Here is a 15,128-nt window from a genome sequence, read left to right on the forward strand (position 1 = left end):
TACTATTCCAACTCCAGTCCACTTAACAGTAGGGAAGGTGTTGGGATAGTAAACTACACTATTTGTAATGTTAGCCCGCCATCTAGCGCAAGTCGATGTAAAGACTTGCGTTGTAAAAGCATGTGTTGTAAATCCACTTGCGTTGTAAAATTTTCGTTGTAATGGTAGTGCGTTGTAAAAGTTGCGTTGTAAAGGTTGTTTACCCCCAGGTTCTGAGGGGCACTGGGTCACCCCATTATACTTGATGTGAACCTTCATCAGAGCAAAGCCCTCACCATCCTTTGGCGTCCTTATATGTTAACCCTTAACGGCATGAATGCACAGTGGTGTTAACTTTCACACAGTCCCCTATAGATGGACTCTATATATTATCTATATAAAATATTTGCACTTCAAGACTGTGTATTTGGAGTAACTTGCACATTGTAAAATCCACATGTTTACTTGCCTATGAAAATAGATTTATTTTCCTTAGGATGGAAAGAAACCTTCCAATCCAGCCCTGTGGTGGATAGATGGGGAAGGAAGTGAAGTGAAGTGGAGCTATGCAGAGCTGGAAGTCTTCTCCAAGAAGGTGGCTAATATCCTTTCAGGTCCTTGTGGTCTGAAAAGGAACGATAGAGTTATTGTGATTCTTCCCCGGATACCAGAATGGTGGTTGATAAACGTTGCCTGCATCCGAGCAGGTGAGTAAAAGCTGCTGGATAAAACCTGCAAATGTTAAATTATATGTATCTGTCAGAAACCAAAAATTCACAATAAATGGGTATGCAGGTTGTTTTCTAATGGATACTTTAAACCGTAGAGTCCTCACCCAGTGAATATCCCCAGGCGCCAGACAGGATCTGGAGATTTTTTTCAGAATTGCTCCAGTGTACCAGTAGATGGTGTTCTGCTGCACTGCATCAACTCTAATCCGCCCCTTATATGACACCAGAGCTACATATATGTGCCACCACTGCATGCTGTTAGTATCTTTGTTTCTATGCCTTCAGACTTTGATCCAGATTTCGCTCCAAAAATGGTTATTTGTGTTGATGAATTTGCCTTGAGTCCTTGCACAACTCCAAGTCTTTACCCAGATGCATCCTAAGGCAATCAGGGACTGCAAAATCAAGTGCTACATCACCGAGCACTGTTGAAATGCATGTGAGGACTGCTCCCAGTCGAAGTTGAAGACACAGACCGGCTCCCATTCTAGACGACATTCTCGGGAAAAATCTTCCTCATATTCCAAGACATCCAAGTAAAAAAAACAAGAAGTTGAAGCAGGATTCCCCATTGGTCTGCCCCTCTTGACCAGAAAAGTTGTGGAGATGCCTAGGTGCATTTCGGTCTGGATCTCCTACCGAGAAACCGATTCCTCAGCTTATCCCGATGCCTCCTGAGTTTCCGGGTCCCTCGACAATGATGCAACAAGTAGAGGCTTCTAAGTAATCCATGTTTCACATCTTCGGCACTCTTTTGGCTCCATCTGGTGTGCCTTCAGGCCCAAAGAGGCCTCCAGTCAGAATACTATCAGAGGATCCATCCTCTACGCCATCTGCACCTCTTGAGCCCATTAAAGGGTCTACTCTGACTCCTGGTTTGATGCACAACCCAACTCCGATGCTGGAGGAGGAACCCCTTGTTTTATCCAGTGACATAGTAAGGGGGGCGGGGGTGGCATGAGTTTTGGATGCGGCAGTCACCTCCCGCTCCTACCAGCCGTTTTGGGGGCAACATTCGCCCCCTCGTTCTACATTTTGGCCGCACAGCCCCGAATCTCATCAGCACCCCTCCCCCGCTCTTCAATGGGGCCGCCGCGGGGTGGCCAAAAGGCTAGCTATGCCACTGGTTTTCTCTGACTATGAGGCAGACTGTACACAATCTAGACCAAAGTTGTGCCCTATACAGCTCTTGGTGCAGCTGATGCAACCACATTATGAGTCTGACCGGTCACTGCCTTTACCCGGAATTCACCTGCAAATGCTATATATTCACTTTGCCTTTGACTCTGAACATAGTCAACATGCTTAGGATGATGCTTGAGAGGCCAGGAATGATGCATTCCATTTCTATGATGATAGCAATTTCTGTGTGGACTTTCACGTGGCCAAAGGCTAGACACCACTCTGGACACTTGTTTGAATTTTTCCCTGGTCCTTCTACAGAGGAACCTGTCTCTTTTGCAGTGGTTATCCATTGGGCTGCTGAAGCTTTATACCTGCAGATCATATCTGTTGAGGTTAAGATCAATTTCCTCATTGGAGTCCTGCAACTTGGGCAGGACGCCGTGAAACTGCTTCTTCCTTTCAGTGAAGCCCTGAGGGATACTCTAATGGACATTTGGGCCAAATCTTGCTCTTGCGTGCTAGTAAAAAGGCAAGAGGTCAAGAGACACAGGCCTGCCCCTTGTGACTCAGCTTTTCTCACACATCACCTTGTGACTGAAGCTTTGGTGGTCCAGGCATCTAAACCCCATTTCATTCCCTACTACTCCTCCCAATAGAGAATCAATACTTTTGGAAGCACAACAGGAAAAGCTTGATTTTTTGGCCGATACAATAGGACAATACTCTCATGCAGTATGTGCTATGGTGAGCAAGATGTTGCAGACTATCCGCGACGAATGCCTTGCCAACATTCCTCAGATCATTCAAGATAGTCCGGATGCAGCAAACGACATTATCCGCTGTAGATACCATTGACTGCTTGGATAAGACAGTCAGTACTAGTGTGGTGCTTTGGCCCATCTGTGGATGAGATCCACAAGTTTCTCAGGTGATGTTCAGGCATCATTGATGGACATGCTGTTTGGAGGCACCTGGCTCTCTGGATATATGGCAGACTTGGCCATTGAGCACTATAAGAAAAACCGGGCCACAGCATGTTCCTTCTGCCTTTCCGCACTCTTGATACAGTATCCCCTATAGTTTCACCTCTTTTGAAGATTTGGACAGTGGTTGGCTCAGAGAGAGCGTCAAGGCTCACTCTTACATCAACAGACCTCCAGTCCCTTCGAAGCCATTGTGGGGAAACTACCAGCAACCTCCAGGAACTCAGGGACAGTGGACTGCTCAAACTCCTGTCTCAGCCGATACTACCACCAAAATGATTTAGCAAGCCTCAGCATATGACCACCCTGTTGGAGGCAGAACTAGTTATTACCTCCTCTGGTGGTAGAACATCGCATCTGACATATGGGTGCTCCAAATAGTCCAGCAAGTTTATGTTGTCCTATTGGAATTGCTGCATATTCCACCTACATAATATCAGTTGTTGGAGGACGATTTGTCCATTATGCGGCAAGAAGTCCAGGCGCTTTTGAACAAAGGAGCCATAGAGAAGCTCCCGGCACCGGAAATGGGGATTGAATGTTACTCCTGTTTATTTCCTGGTGTTAAAGAAGGACAGAAGCCTTCACCCAGAGTAAGATCTTTGCCCTCTCAAAGTCTTTCTTAAAAAGGGCAAGTTCAGGATGCTCATGATGGTCCAGGTTCTAGCTGCCCTTGATCCAATAGACTGTATGGTTGTGCTGAAGTTGCAGGACGACTATTTTCACAATCCCTCTGTGCATTACTCCGCTCTATTTCAGCCTTACCAGTCTCCCTTGGGTGTTCAAAAAAGGAATGGCTGTGGTTGCAGCATAACATCTGAGGTTGGGGATATCTACCTTGACAACTGGCTGGTGAAGGCAGACTCACCTCAGTCACTTGTAGACCACCTCCAGTTGACAGTGAACCTGCTAACATCTTTGGGGTTCTTGATCAATTGCCCTTAGTCTCACCTGTCTCTTTTGCAGAGATTCGCATTCATCTGAGCTATTCTGGATATACTGCCGTTTTGAGACTTCCTTCTGGTTCGAAGTACAGAGGACATTTGGGCTATGAGCCCGCTGTTTTAGCCTCGGTCCCGTGAGGTGTCAGTGAGAGTGACTCTGACGTATCTGGGCCACCTGTATTCTACTTCTTGACTATGCCAGACAGCACATGTAGGCACTGCAGTGGGATTTGAAGTGTCCGAGAACCCAGCAGCATGCAATCTTGTCAGACTCCATTCAGGTGTCAAAGTAGACTGCAAAAGAGCTTCAGTGGTGACTGTTTGACCTCAGTTGGACCAGTGGCAGATTCCACTTTCTACCCCGTCCATATTTTGACAGTGGTGATGGACACATCATTTCTGAGTTGGGGAGGCCTTTTGGGAAATGTGGAGATCAGAGGACTCTGGTTTTTAACAGAGACCCATGTCCACATCAGTCTGTTGGAATTACAGTCCATTTACTTGCCATTGAAGGCCTGCCTGCGATCTATCAAAGGGGGCTGGTTCATGTCCTCAAAGATCACGGTCATGTGGTACTGCAACAAGGAAGGCTGAGTGGTGTTCTGGGCCCTGTGTCAAGGAACTCTGTGCCTCTAGAACTGGCTGAGTTGGTAGGGCATCTCACTGGCTGTAAACAACGTTGCAGGAGCTTTAAAGTTCAGGGCAGACAAAACCAGTCATCAATGTCTAGCTGATCACAAATTACAGCTGCACCCAGAGGTGGAGAGGGGGTTTTCTAGAAATGGGAAGAACCCTGGCCTGACCTGTTCCCTACGGCAGAGAATGTGTAATTTAGCACAATGGACTTTTCAAAACGCCTCTCTCTCTAAGACACATTTAGCCTAGAGTGCAGCTCAGGACTTCTCTGTGCCTTCCCTCTTCTACCTCTCTTGCCCATAGTTTTGAAGAAGAACAGGTCAAGCCATCCTAGTGGTGCCAGATTCAGACAGAAGAGTATGAGGACCAGGGCAGGGAGCAAGGAAATTCCAGAACCATATGTAGGGGTAATCTAGAAGCTTCTTCCGGTTCAAAGCTGGCACCATGTATAAATATTGGACTTTCAGACCAACTCTTCAATACACTCCTGGGCATGTGGATACTACAGAAGGAAGACTGATCCGCTGCCAGAGGACTGTTCTGCTACTAGAGGCCTGAAAAGGAAACCTGGATCAGGTCTCTTCATCTCAGACTCCCTGAAGTGACTCCCAGGGTCAGCAGACTGATCTCCTGCTCATAGCTACAGGGCCATAACAAACACCAGAGGTCTCCCTGCAACTGCCCAGCTGACCTGCTGCACTGGACCCGCAACTGGATTTGCCTGAGCTCAGCTGGCCTCTGCAATAGTGAGTCCTTGATCCCCAAGAGGTGCCTCCACGGGGCCCATTGTTGGCATCGCAGTGCACTCCTTTGTAGACAAAGGAGAAATGATGACGTTTGGGGCTCTTTCTACTTCATACATTCAAATAGAGAAAAAGGAGGAAATGTAATATTTCATCAAATGAAGAATACAAGTCAATAGCCAACGTGCACACTGTTTAATTGTTCAAACCAAATATAACCAGTTTCAACAACTATGTGCTTCGAACGCCAAATCGCCTATCCAATGGCGACGTGGGTAATTTGCCAGTCTATATTGCAATCAGGACAATGCCATTTGCCGGCGTGAGCACTTAAATCAAGGCTGTCCAATCAGCCATTGGTAATCTCTTAACTCAAATGTTGCAAAAAGTCTTACTCGTAGAAACATCGATTTAAGGCAATCAATTTATTGATTCTAGAACAGTATTTTCGTTCTATATTTTCCAAAATGGATAATGTTCAAAAACAGCTAGAAACAGTCATCCATCGTGATTTAACGATCTACCCAATGCATTTCGGGTCAAACCCTTCTTCAGGGGTAATCTTTGACAATCGGAATAACTACAAAAAAAAGAGAGGCAATCAAACTGGAGTCCTCATAATCATCATAAAACAAAGTATTTACAAACAGCTTTTCATTTAAGGTTGCCAAGCAAAGACCACATGCAATACATGACGAAATTCATAAACGAAGTGCGCGTTGTGTGGTGCAAAACTATGTTAATGTGAATAAAATAAAGTAGTATACTCGTGCACGTTGGCTATTGACTTGTATCTCACTATTGTATCCTTTGCCTCCAACGTAGCACCACCTCCGTAAAAAATGTCATTTGAAGAAATTGCCTCCTTGACTGCTAATAAAGCAGACACTTTAGCATTTTCCACAGAAGCAGCCTCTGAAATTTATGATTTAATCCGAGACGCAAGACTCTTCAGTCCTCAAGTATCAACAGCAGCTCAATTATTGAAACAATTGGAATATATCAAATGGCATTGTCCTGATTGCAATATAGACTATCAAATGAAGAATACCATAAAGGAAAACCGCAAGGTTATTTAAAGATGCCCTCACCCACTAATAGTACCATAATTCATCATTGAGCGTGCTACATCATCCCTGTGCATAGCAACACCGGAGATAGAGCAAAGAGAAATGGGGACGACAATACACACATTTATGGGAATCTACTCTGCAGAACAAAAAGGTAAGTGAAACTACCTCAGGGAGGTCCTAAACTCTTTATTATTGAACTCCCTGGATAGGATTACAAAATCAATAGTGTGGATGAAATGGGGGTATTAGTGCCTTTTCATCCCTTTTATCTGCTCTCTTGTCAACATGTTTTGGCCGCTCTCAATCGCCCATCTGGGTCTATCGGCCTTCCTCATGACTCAGAGATTCCACTTATTTATCCACCCCTTACTTATAGTCGTAGTTGGGGGGATGGGGATATAATTATGCCCTTACTCACCATTCTTCAGTAACCATTCACTGGGTGATCCAAGTTTCATTGCAAATTTCTCTAAAACTGGAGAAAGAGCTGGAGCATCTCCCCTAGTCACACAATTATCAAGGAAAGGAAGCCGCTACTCTGCTCCACTCGCTGCCCCCTCCCCTTCAAACGGACTCATTCATACCAGGATCTTGCGGCCAGCGCTGACCGCCAGTGCAAACAACCAGTGAACCTAACTCTTTGCACATGCACCAAAAGCCAGTGGCAACCAGCAACGCAAAATCTGCATTTCACACTACAACATTGACAGCCTGCGGTTCCCAACAGAATCTTCATGCAACTGCGATTATCTCTGGTGACACCTGGCCTACTCTTAGGGCTACAGTGATGGCCATCCGCTTTGCTCTCCCAGACTCCTTCACTACGAACTGGACTCGTAATGCCAGACTTTGCGAGGATAATGTTTTCAGCTGGACAAACCTGGTCCCTGCATTCGGCCCTAGCATGACCAGATGATCATAAGTGTCGCTTTGAACTTTTAGGCACTATACCTAGTTAAAACGTAGAAATTGCGTATCTCTGGTACTCTGGACTGGATTTTTGTTGTCTAATAATTTGTTAAATTTTACTCCATTTTTCTAAATTGATTTGGGATTTTTCTTCTGTTGTATTTTCACTTTATTACTGTTTGTGTGCTATTTAAATACTTTACATGTTGCCTCTAAGGTAAGCCTGACTGCATTTGTTCCGAGCTACCAGAGGGTTAAGCACAGGTTGATTTAATGATTTTTGTACTTCACCATGACAAGGATTTTGGCTGTTGCTTCAGAAGGGCTCACACCCCTCTCAACCAACAACCCAATTTCTTACATTGTTGTATAGTGGTGCGCTTGAGTACTTGTGTTTATGCAATGACATTCAGAACATTTGTGTAACACTAATATCCCAGTAAAATAATTTGATAGCAGATTCAACCTCTTTTTAAATTCTCCTTGATTTGCCTCTGGTGCTTTTTCCAAGTTCACCGCCATTCAACGTGACTCTCTTGCACCCATGACCATACAAGCAAGCTTGGAGTTAGAGCTCAACAACCTGGAGAGCTACACTGTGGCAGAGCTCATAGGATTCTGCAGGGAGGAGGGCTCCCAGCAACCAGGAGCTTCAGAAGGCCCTCAGGGTTTGGTGGGAGGCCCACCAGTTACAAGCTGTGGCACAGGAGGAAAACGAGGAGGGGGAAGTTGAGAAAGAGCAGAAGGAAGAGATAGAAGGCGATGATGACAACCCCCTGATTTGTAACCCAGAGGGGAGATGGCTACCTGCCAGTTCCAGGGCCGACAGCAGCATCTCAGCCCACAGCATGTCCCCAGTGGTACTAAAAGACAGGAAAGCAGAAAGGGACTTCAGGTTGCAGATGGCCAAACTAAAGATGGAGAAGGCTGAGCTGCAGAGAAGGGAGGAGGCTCCTGCAAAGTGAGCCTTGGAAGAAAAACAGATCTTGTTGGCTCATGAAATGAGTCTTAGCGAGCCGGGCATTAAAGCTAAACAAGCAGAAGAGTCCAGCAGCAATGATGGCAGAAATCCGGTGTCCATTGGAGGGGTTCGGTTCAGCATACCCCAAGACCTGCTGCCTAATTATGTAATGGGGGATTGATTAAGATAAATGGTTTTCTTTCTATGAAGTAGCCCTTAGGAGGCACAGGGTCCCGGGAGGGGCTTGGGGGAGCAAGCTTGCAGAAACACCTGCCAACAGTTTGCAGGAACCCTAGCGATGAGAGATCAGATGAAGTACGCTCCCATGAAGGCCATTTTACTCACCAAGTTTGGGCTGACCCCTGAGATATATCGCATCAGGTTCAGGGACAGCCAGAAACAACCAACCCAGTCTTGGGTGAATTTCTTGGACTATTCCAGCAAGGCACTGAGTGGTTGGGTGAATGGCAGCAAAGTAAGTGATTTTAATGGGCTGTACAGTTTGATTTTGAGAGACCTTTCCCAGAACATGCTTTCCAGAGTAGCACCGACACCTTATTGACAGCAAGCTTACTGACCCTAGGGAGCTTGCAAAGTAGGCAGACCTTCGGGCCAGCGCCAGAGTGGCCCAGTAGGTATTTGGAGGGGATCACCAAAAGGATAGACAGGGTCCCCAACAGAAAAAAAGATGGGCAGAAAAAGGTAAAAATAAGAAGTTCCCTACAGGCTCCCAAAATAGTTCCCAAGGTAAAAGTAACCAGTCTCAGCCTGATCAGAAGAAAAAGGGTTTCTTCGACAAGAAGACACATACGTTTATCTCCCAGTGTACTGAGTGTTACAAGTACGGGCACATGAAGTGGGATGCCAAATGCCTCAAGAGGGTCCAACCCCCCACTGGTAGGCAGACCCCGGGGGTTGGCCAGAGTGGTGATACGAGAGGAGGTGGTCCCCGTTACCACGGGGTAGGGAGCAGAGTTTAATTTAGTGACCCTGGGTGATAAGGAGATGGCGCCCACAAGTTTCCATCAATGGGCAGAGAGTAGAGGTTCTGAGGGACACAGGAAACATTATGACTACTGTGAGGTGTCACCTGACGGCTGTAAAGCAGGTGATACTTAATGATTCCACCAGGTTGTAGTAGCAGACAACCGGGAAAGTTACAACCCCGTTGCTCTGGTTCTCTTTGAGTGGGGTGGGGTTCGAGGCCTTTAAAAGTAGCTATGAGTGCTGCCATGCCCATGGATTGTCTGTTAGGCAATGATCTTAAGCTTACTGTCTGGAAAGAAGTGGAGCTCGGGTCACACGTGGAGATGTTAGCATTTCCTGAGGTGGTCTGCATGACCACACGGTTCGTGACTACCCAAGATGGAAGCCAACAAGACCTGGAGCCTGAAAACTGTCCCAGGCTACTGCCAAAATGTGGAAGGGCAAGGGGCGTGGAAAGTCAGCCCCTAAGACTCCCAAGCTCCTGAGTGCACCACCTTGGAACCTACTGGAGAGGGCACTGCCACCCTGGGAGACCTGCCTGAGTTTGCTGGATTGCTGGTTGAGGGTGGACCTGCCGGGAAGAATTCTGCCAAGTGCAGAAGTACCCAACTCTGGAGCGCTTAAGGCGGCAATCTGAGTCCCAGGCAGCTGGTGATACCTCTGGAAATCACCTCATACATTAGGAGAATGACATCCTATAGAGAGTGCCTAAGGTTCCTGAGCTGGGAGCAACTTTTGTGTTGGTGGTCTCCCAGTGCTACAGAGCCTTCCTACTGGGGTTGGCTCATGATATACTCCTGGCAGGACATCTGGGGCAGAAATAAACCTTAGCCAGGCCTGTCTTCCACTTTTATTGACCTCAGACGAAGACAGCCTCAGATGCATTCTGCTTGTAGCATGAGAGTCAGTGTACTTGCTCTATTTTGTTCCCATCACACATGGGATGGAGGTGGAGCTGCTGCAAATGCCAGGCAGTCTGCATTTCCCTAGTATCCGAGCCCATCAAAGCATATTTGTGCCTAGACCCAGGTCACCTGTTCCCTGGCTCTCGTCTGCTCTCCTGTCAGTCTGTGGGGTCCAAAGCAGGGCCTCACACCGTTCCAGACATTGTGCCACATGCCTGTCAGTACAGGCATGCTGAATGAGGTTGAGACAGGAGGTGGCTGCAGGCACAGCAGCAGTGGTAGCAGGCTGGGCTACTCACGGCTGATGGCTGACAAAGACGTTTTAAGGCATGGGCAAAGTGGGCTCTAGCCCAGGGCCCCAGCCTTTCAGGAGGGCCCCTGATAGAGTCAGCTCTCTTCGGTGGATAGTCTTGCCCTGATGACCTCGAATATTTCTTAAAAGTATTGTTTTAAATACCATTTTAATTATTTATTTTAATGTGTGTGGTGTGTGAAAGTCTATTACAGACATTTTTGCATAGAAATGTTTTGTTTATGATTTATGCACCAGCCACAAAAAGATCTTTTAGATCAAAACAGGACCTCACGATGAGAAATGGGAGGGTGTCACACAGATTATTTGAAGTAATATTAGTGAACTGATGCTGTTACAATATTGGAAACACGCGCCACTATCACCGGAATATTAGGTATAAACATATTCAGACTTCGGATGAGTGTGGCTGTGCAATGTCAGTGACCTGGCCAAAGACAGCATGAAAGAGCTAAATTCAAAGCTGTTCCGAACAGGGGCCTCCAAAATCCTTAAGATGTCCCTGACGGCTGATAATAAAACGTGCAGGGCGTCCCTGAACGACTTTGAACAACAGGAGAAACAGGAACTGGTCAGAGGGGGCCTTGGGGCGGAGGTGTGCTAAAGCACATCTCTCACTAAGGATTGCATACCCCCCTTTAGATAGTCTGGAGCCAGGGCAGGATAGGCAAGAAACCTGAACACTTCAAAGGGAATTCCCTTGGCAATTCTCCTCCTTCAAAGAAGGCACCAGATATAAATATTGGACCTCAGACAGCAACTATTCAGTACATTTATGAACCTGTGGAAGACTATCAGGAAGAAGGACTGCTTTGCTGAATTTAAGGACTGCCACTCTGCTTGACTGCTGTCCTGTTGGACACCTGCCCTGCTGGATTACCCTGCCTGAGTGAGAAGGACTGGACCTGCAACTTGTACCCAGCACCACCAGAGTGACTCCAAAGCCTAGTCTCTTGTAACCTGCACCTGGACTCTGCCAACTGTGAGTCCTGCCCTGCCAATTGGTGCCATCCCAGTCCTGGACCCTTGGAAGTTGGCTTGAAGGTGCTCTGCCAGCCCATCTGTGGACTCAGCAGAACTCATGCATCTCCTCTGCTGCGCACTCCCAGGCAGAACCAATGTATCGCCGCTGCTGCTTGGACCTCCGCGATGCAAGGACTTTGAATCGCCCAACGCAGCTCCCCGGAACCGCCACTGCATGATGCATCTCCACACAAGGACCTCGCATCGCCCATCGCTGCTCACCTGAAGTCCCGCTGCACGATGCATCTCCATGCAAGAACATCTTCACAGCTCTCCAGAACCGCTGTTGCAAGACGCATCTCCTCACCAGGACCACGCTGCATGACGCATCCTCTACGCGGGACTCAGCTTCTATTTGCAACCGTAATTGAGGTGCTGTGTTCAGTAGACCTAAGTAGGTGTCTGTAGCGTGCCCTCGCTCCGTCACGATCAGCCTGAACTTATGATTTTGTCCCGGTCTAGTGTTACTAGATATCATCAGTTGGTGCTTTTTGGAGGTATAGTCACTGAATTAAAATTGCATATCTCCGGTTCTACTGATTGGATATTTGGTGTTTTGGTCTTATTTTATTTATTAAGATTTACTCTATTATTTTAATGTGGGATGGGATGTGTCTTGTGTTGTGTTTTCACTTTATTGCTGTTTGAAATGATGCCCATATACTCTACACATTGACTCTGACTTGAACCTGAGTGCCAAGTTATCATTAAGTTGAGCAAATGTTGATTTAGGGTTTGCTTGTGACTTTACCTTGAAAAGGATTGTGGTTACATCTTGAGTAGCATTTCACCCCTCTCCACCAGTCATCCAGTTTCCTACAAGGGGCCTAAAGAGAGGTTTGCATTTTCTACCACGACGGCCACCTCAATTCAAGGGTTGAATTCCCCTGCCACCTTCCAGAGGTTGATCTATGGGGTACTGTCTGGGATGGAGGTATTCTGTGCCACCTACCTGGACAACGTAGCTGTGTTCAGCTCCAGCTGGGAGGAACACATGTTTCACCTTCAGGAAGTGCTTGAGGCCCTGCAATAGGCAGGACACTATTCAAACCCATTTGCCTACAGTTCTGAGCCCTGAAGAGCACCCCTAATCAATGTTGGGTTTGAAACGCGTCGGCAGCTTGATACCTAGGCAGTGTGGCTATGTTAAAGAGAATTATAGGCTGACAGGGAATGATTGGTGTAAAATAAATTGAATGGCTAGATCCCTGTGCTAGGCCTCAAATTAAAAGAAAGGTTAAGTTAACACTCCTAGGTTATAAGCCTGGGGCTGAATAATGACATTTCTACTTTGTGCCCCTTTTGATTTCTTTAAATTTCAGAACTGGTATATTGAATGTTACATGTTTTCTGTCATGTGTTTTCATGCTGTGTTTATCAATTCATAGTAGTTTCAATGCTTTGTCTCTTTGATGTGGGAGATGTAATGTATGATTGTGCTTTGTTACCTGAAGATGTTTTTCCTCTGTTACTCACAGTTCTATATTAAATGGATAATTCTGATGTACAATGTGAAAATTAAAGGGTGATCACAATAATTACGTTGTGTGATCACAAATTGAAATTATTATGTTGTTGAAATAGAGTTAGAACCGGTGCTTGTTTGTTTCTTGGATATGATAGTGACCTAGACTTGCTGACGTTAAACAGGCCCAACCCCTTATTAGTTATTGAACTTTTAGAAAGTTTACCTTTTCTTGAACTAACCATTTGGTGACTTTCAGCTTGTGTCCTGGGTCACATGACTATGTGAAATTGGCTGTAGGCCTTTGTGCAGTTCTCCCAAACAGTATTACAAAGGGGGACTTGATGTTGGCAGGATGGGCGTTGGGAGGGACGGAGCTGTTAACTACCACACTTGCACTTCAGAGGAGCTGCTCAGCACAGCACACACACAAAGAACTTCACACTAGACTTTTGTGACTCCAGACATCCTGGGACTGGGTCAGGAAGGAAGGAAATTCCTGAAACGGATGTGGGTGGAGACCAGAAGTTTCTCCCACTTCAAAGTTGGCACCAAGTATAAATGTTAGACCCTCAAACCAACTCTTCAGTACACTCCTGGACCTGAAGATACTACATAAGATGGTCGGCCCTGCTGCCAGAGAGCTACCCTACTGCTGGAGGCCTGCTCTGCTACCGAAGAAGGAAAACTGGACCTGCTCCAAGCATCAGCTGACTGACCTCGTGCTCGCAACTACAGGGACATATTAAGCACCAGAGGCATCACTTGCAACTGCCCAGCTGGCTTGCTGTACTGTACCTGCAACTGGATCTGCCTGAGCCCTGCTGGTGTCTGCAAGAGTGAGTCCCTGATCCCCAAAAAGTACCTCCACAGGTCCTGGACCTCCATCAGAATGCACTACACTAAAGGCAAAGTAGAACTACTGACATTTTGGGCTTTTCGCAATATGTGAATGGACTTGTTTGTGTCAAGATCTTGCTGCCCACGCCAATGCGAAGCACCGGTTAACCTGACTCTTCGCGCTATAGTGACTACCATCGACGACTGGCAACTCGAGATCTGCAATTCATGCTACAGCATTGTCAGCCCATGGTCCCTGACAGGATCTCCATGCTGTTGTGATGAGCATCCGCAATCCTGGCCATGCTCTGCAAAATACAGCAGTGACAATAGCGGCACTCTTACTGCTCTTGGCTGTCGCCTCCACTACTAACTGGACTCTTCGCAATAAGCTTTGAGAAGGTAACTTTTTTAGCAGGGCTACCCTGGTCCCTCTATCAGGTCCATGCTCCAATGCAGTAAGCCTGAACTTGGGACTTTCTAGCACGACCAGGTAAGTGCAAGTGGCCCTTTATGCATTTAGACGCTATACCTACTGAAGTCTTTAAAACTACATATTTCCAGTCCTATTGATTGGGTGTTTGTCATTTTAGTGTTAAATAATTTACAATATTTTGCTCTGTTTTTTCTCTAAATTGGTGATGGATTTTTCTTCTGGACTGTAGCTGTTGCTTGAGCCTCAGCCAACAAACCAATTTCGTACGTTCTGGTTAATATGGTTCCACCCAAGCCTTTTGTGATTCCCCAGTGGCACCTTCGTTTGGTTCTCACTCTTGTTATATGTACCTGATTTGAGCCGATGCACAACTGTGACTCGCAAAACGGTCTTTCTCATAGTGATAACTTCAACTTGCTGCATAAGTGAGCTTCAGGCCCAGTCCGTTCACCCACTGTACACTATCTTTTTCTAAACAAATTGGTGTTGTGGACTAGGGCGGCATTCCTGCCTAAGGTTGTGATGCCTTTTCATGGAAGACAATCCATCACTCTTCTGACATTCTTTGTTTCACCTCACCCTGCGAAAGAGGAGAGGCTTCACCGCTTGGACCCCAAATGAGTTTTTATCTTCTATATTGATTATACAAAGGACAATCGGGTGGACAATCAGCTCTTTGTGGAGTTTGTTGGGGCAAAGACGGGTAAAGTGGTGCAGAAAAGTACCCTATCAATGTGGATAGTCCTCTGTATTAACCTCTTCTAAGCACTGGCTACGAATCAGTCTCCGGAATGTCTGAGGGCCCATTCGACCAGGGCCAAGGCTGCTTCAACTGCTTTGACACACGGGGTATCCGTTTTGGACATGTCTCGGTCCGCAACATGGGCGTCCATTCATACACTCACAAAGGACTACTGCCTTGATAGCCAGGTCCTGTAGGACTTCATGGTTTGAGTCGCTCCACAGACTCACCACCTTATGAGGTACTGCTTTGGTATCTATGTAGAAGGGGCGGAATCTGCGGTTAGAAATACCATTCAGAAGAACAACGTACTTACTCTATTTAACTGCAGAT

At 46.5% G+C, this 15,128-nt stretch overlaps 1 protein-coding gene across 3 annotated transcripts in view; it reads left to right on the forward strand.

The window, feature by feature from the left end:
• Positions 1–15,128, forward strand: part of LOC146796482 (acyl-coenzyme A synthetase ACSM3, mitochondrial-like) — a 441,567-nt gene that overhangs the window by 115,746 nt on the left and 310,693 nt on the right. For all 3 annotated transcript variants that reach the window (XM_085629083.1, XM_085629084.1, XM_085629082.1), the window contains one exon: positions 476–686. In XM_085629083.1, the coding sequence (XP_085485209.1) occupies positions 476–686 (211 nt within the window). The remainder of the gene's footprint in view (positions 1–475; positions 687–15,128) is intronic.

The sequence above is a fragment of the Triturus cristatus genome, chromosome 10 (assembly GCF_964204655.1).
Source record: "Triturus cristatus chromosome 10, aTriCri1.1, whole genome shotgun sequence".
NCBI classification, from domain to species: Eukaryota; Metazoa; Chordata; class Amphibia; order Caudata; family Salamandridae; genus Triturus; species Triturus cristatus.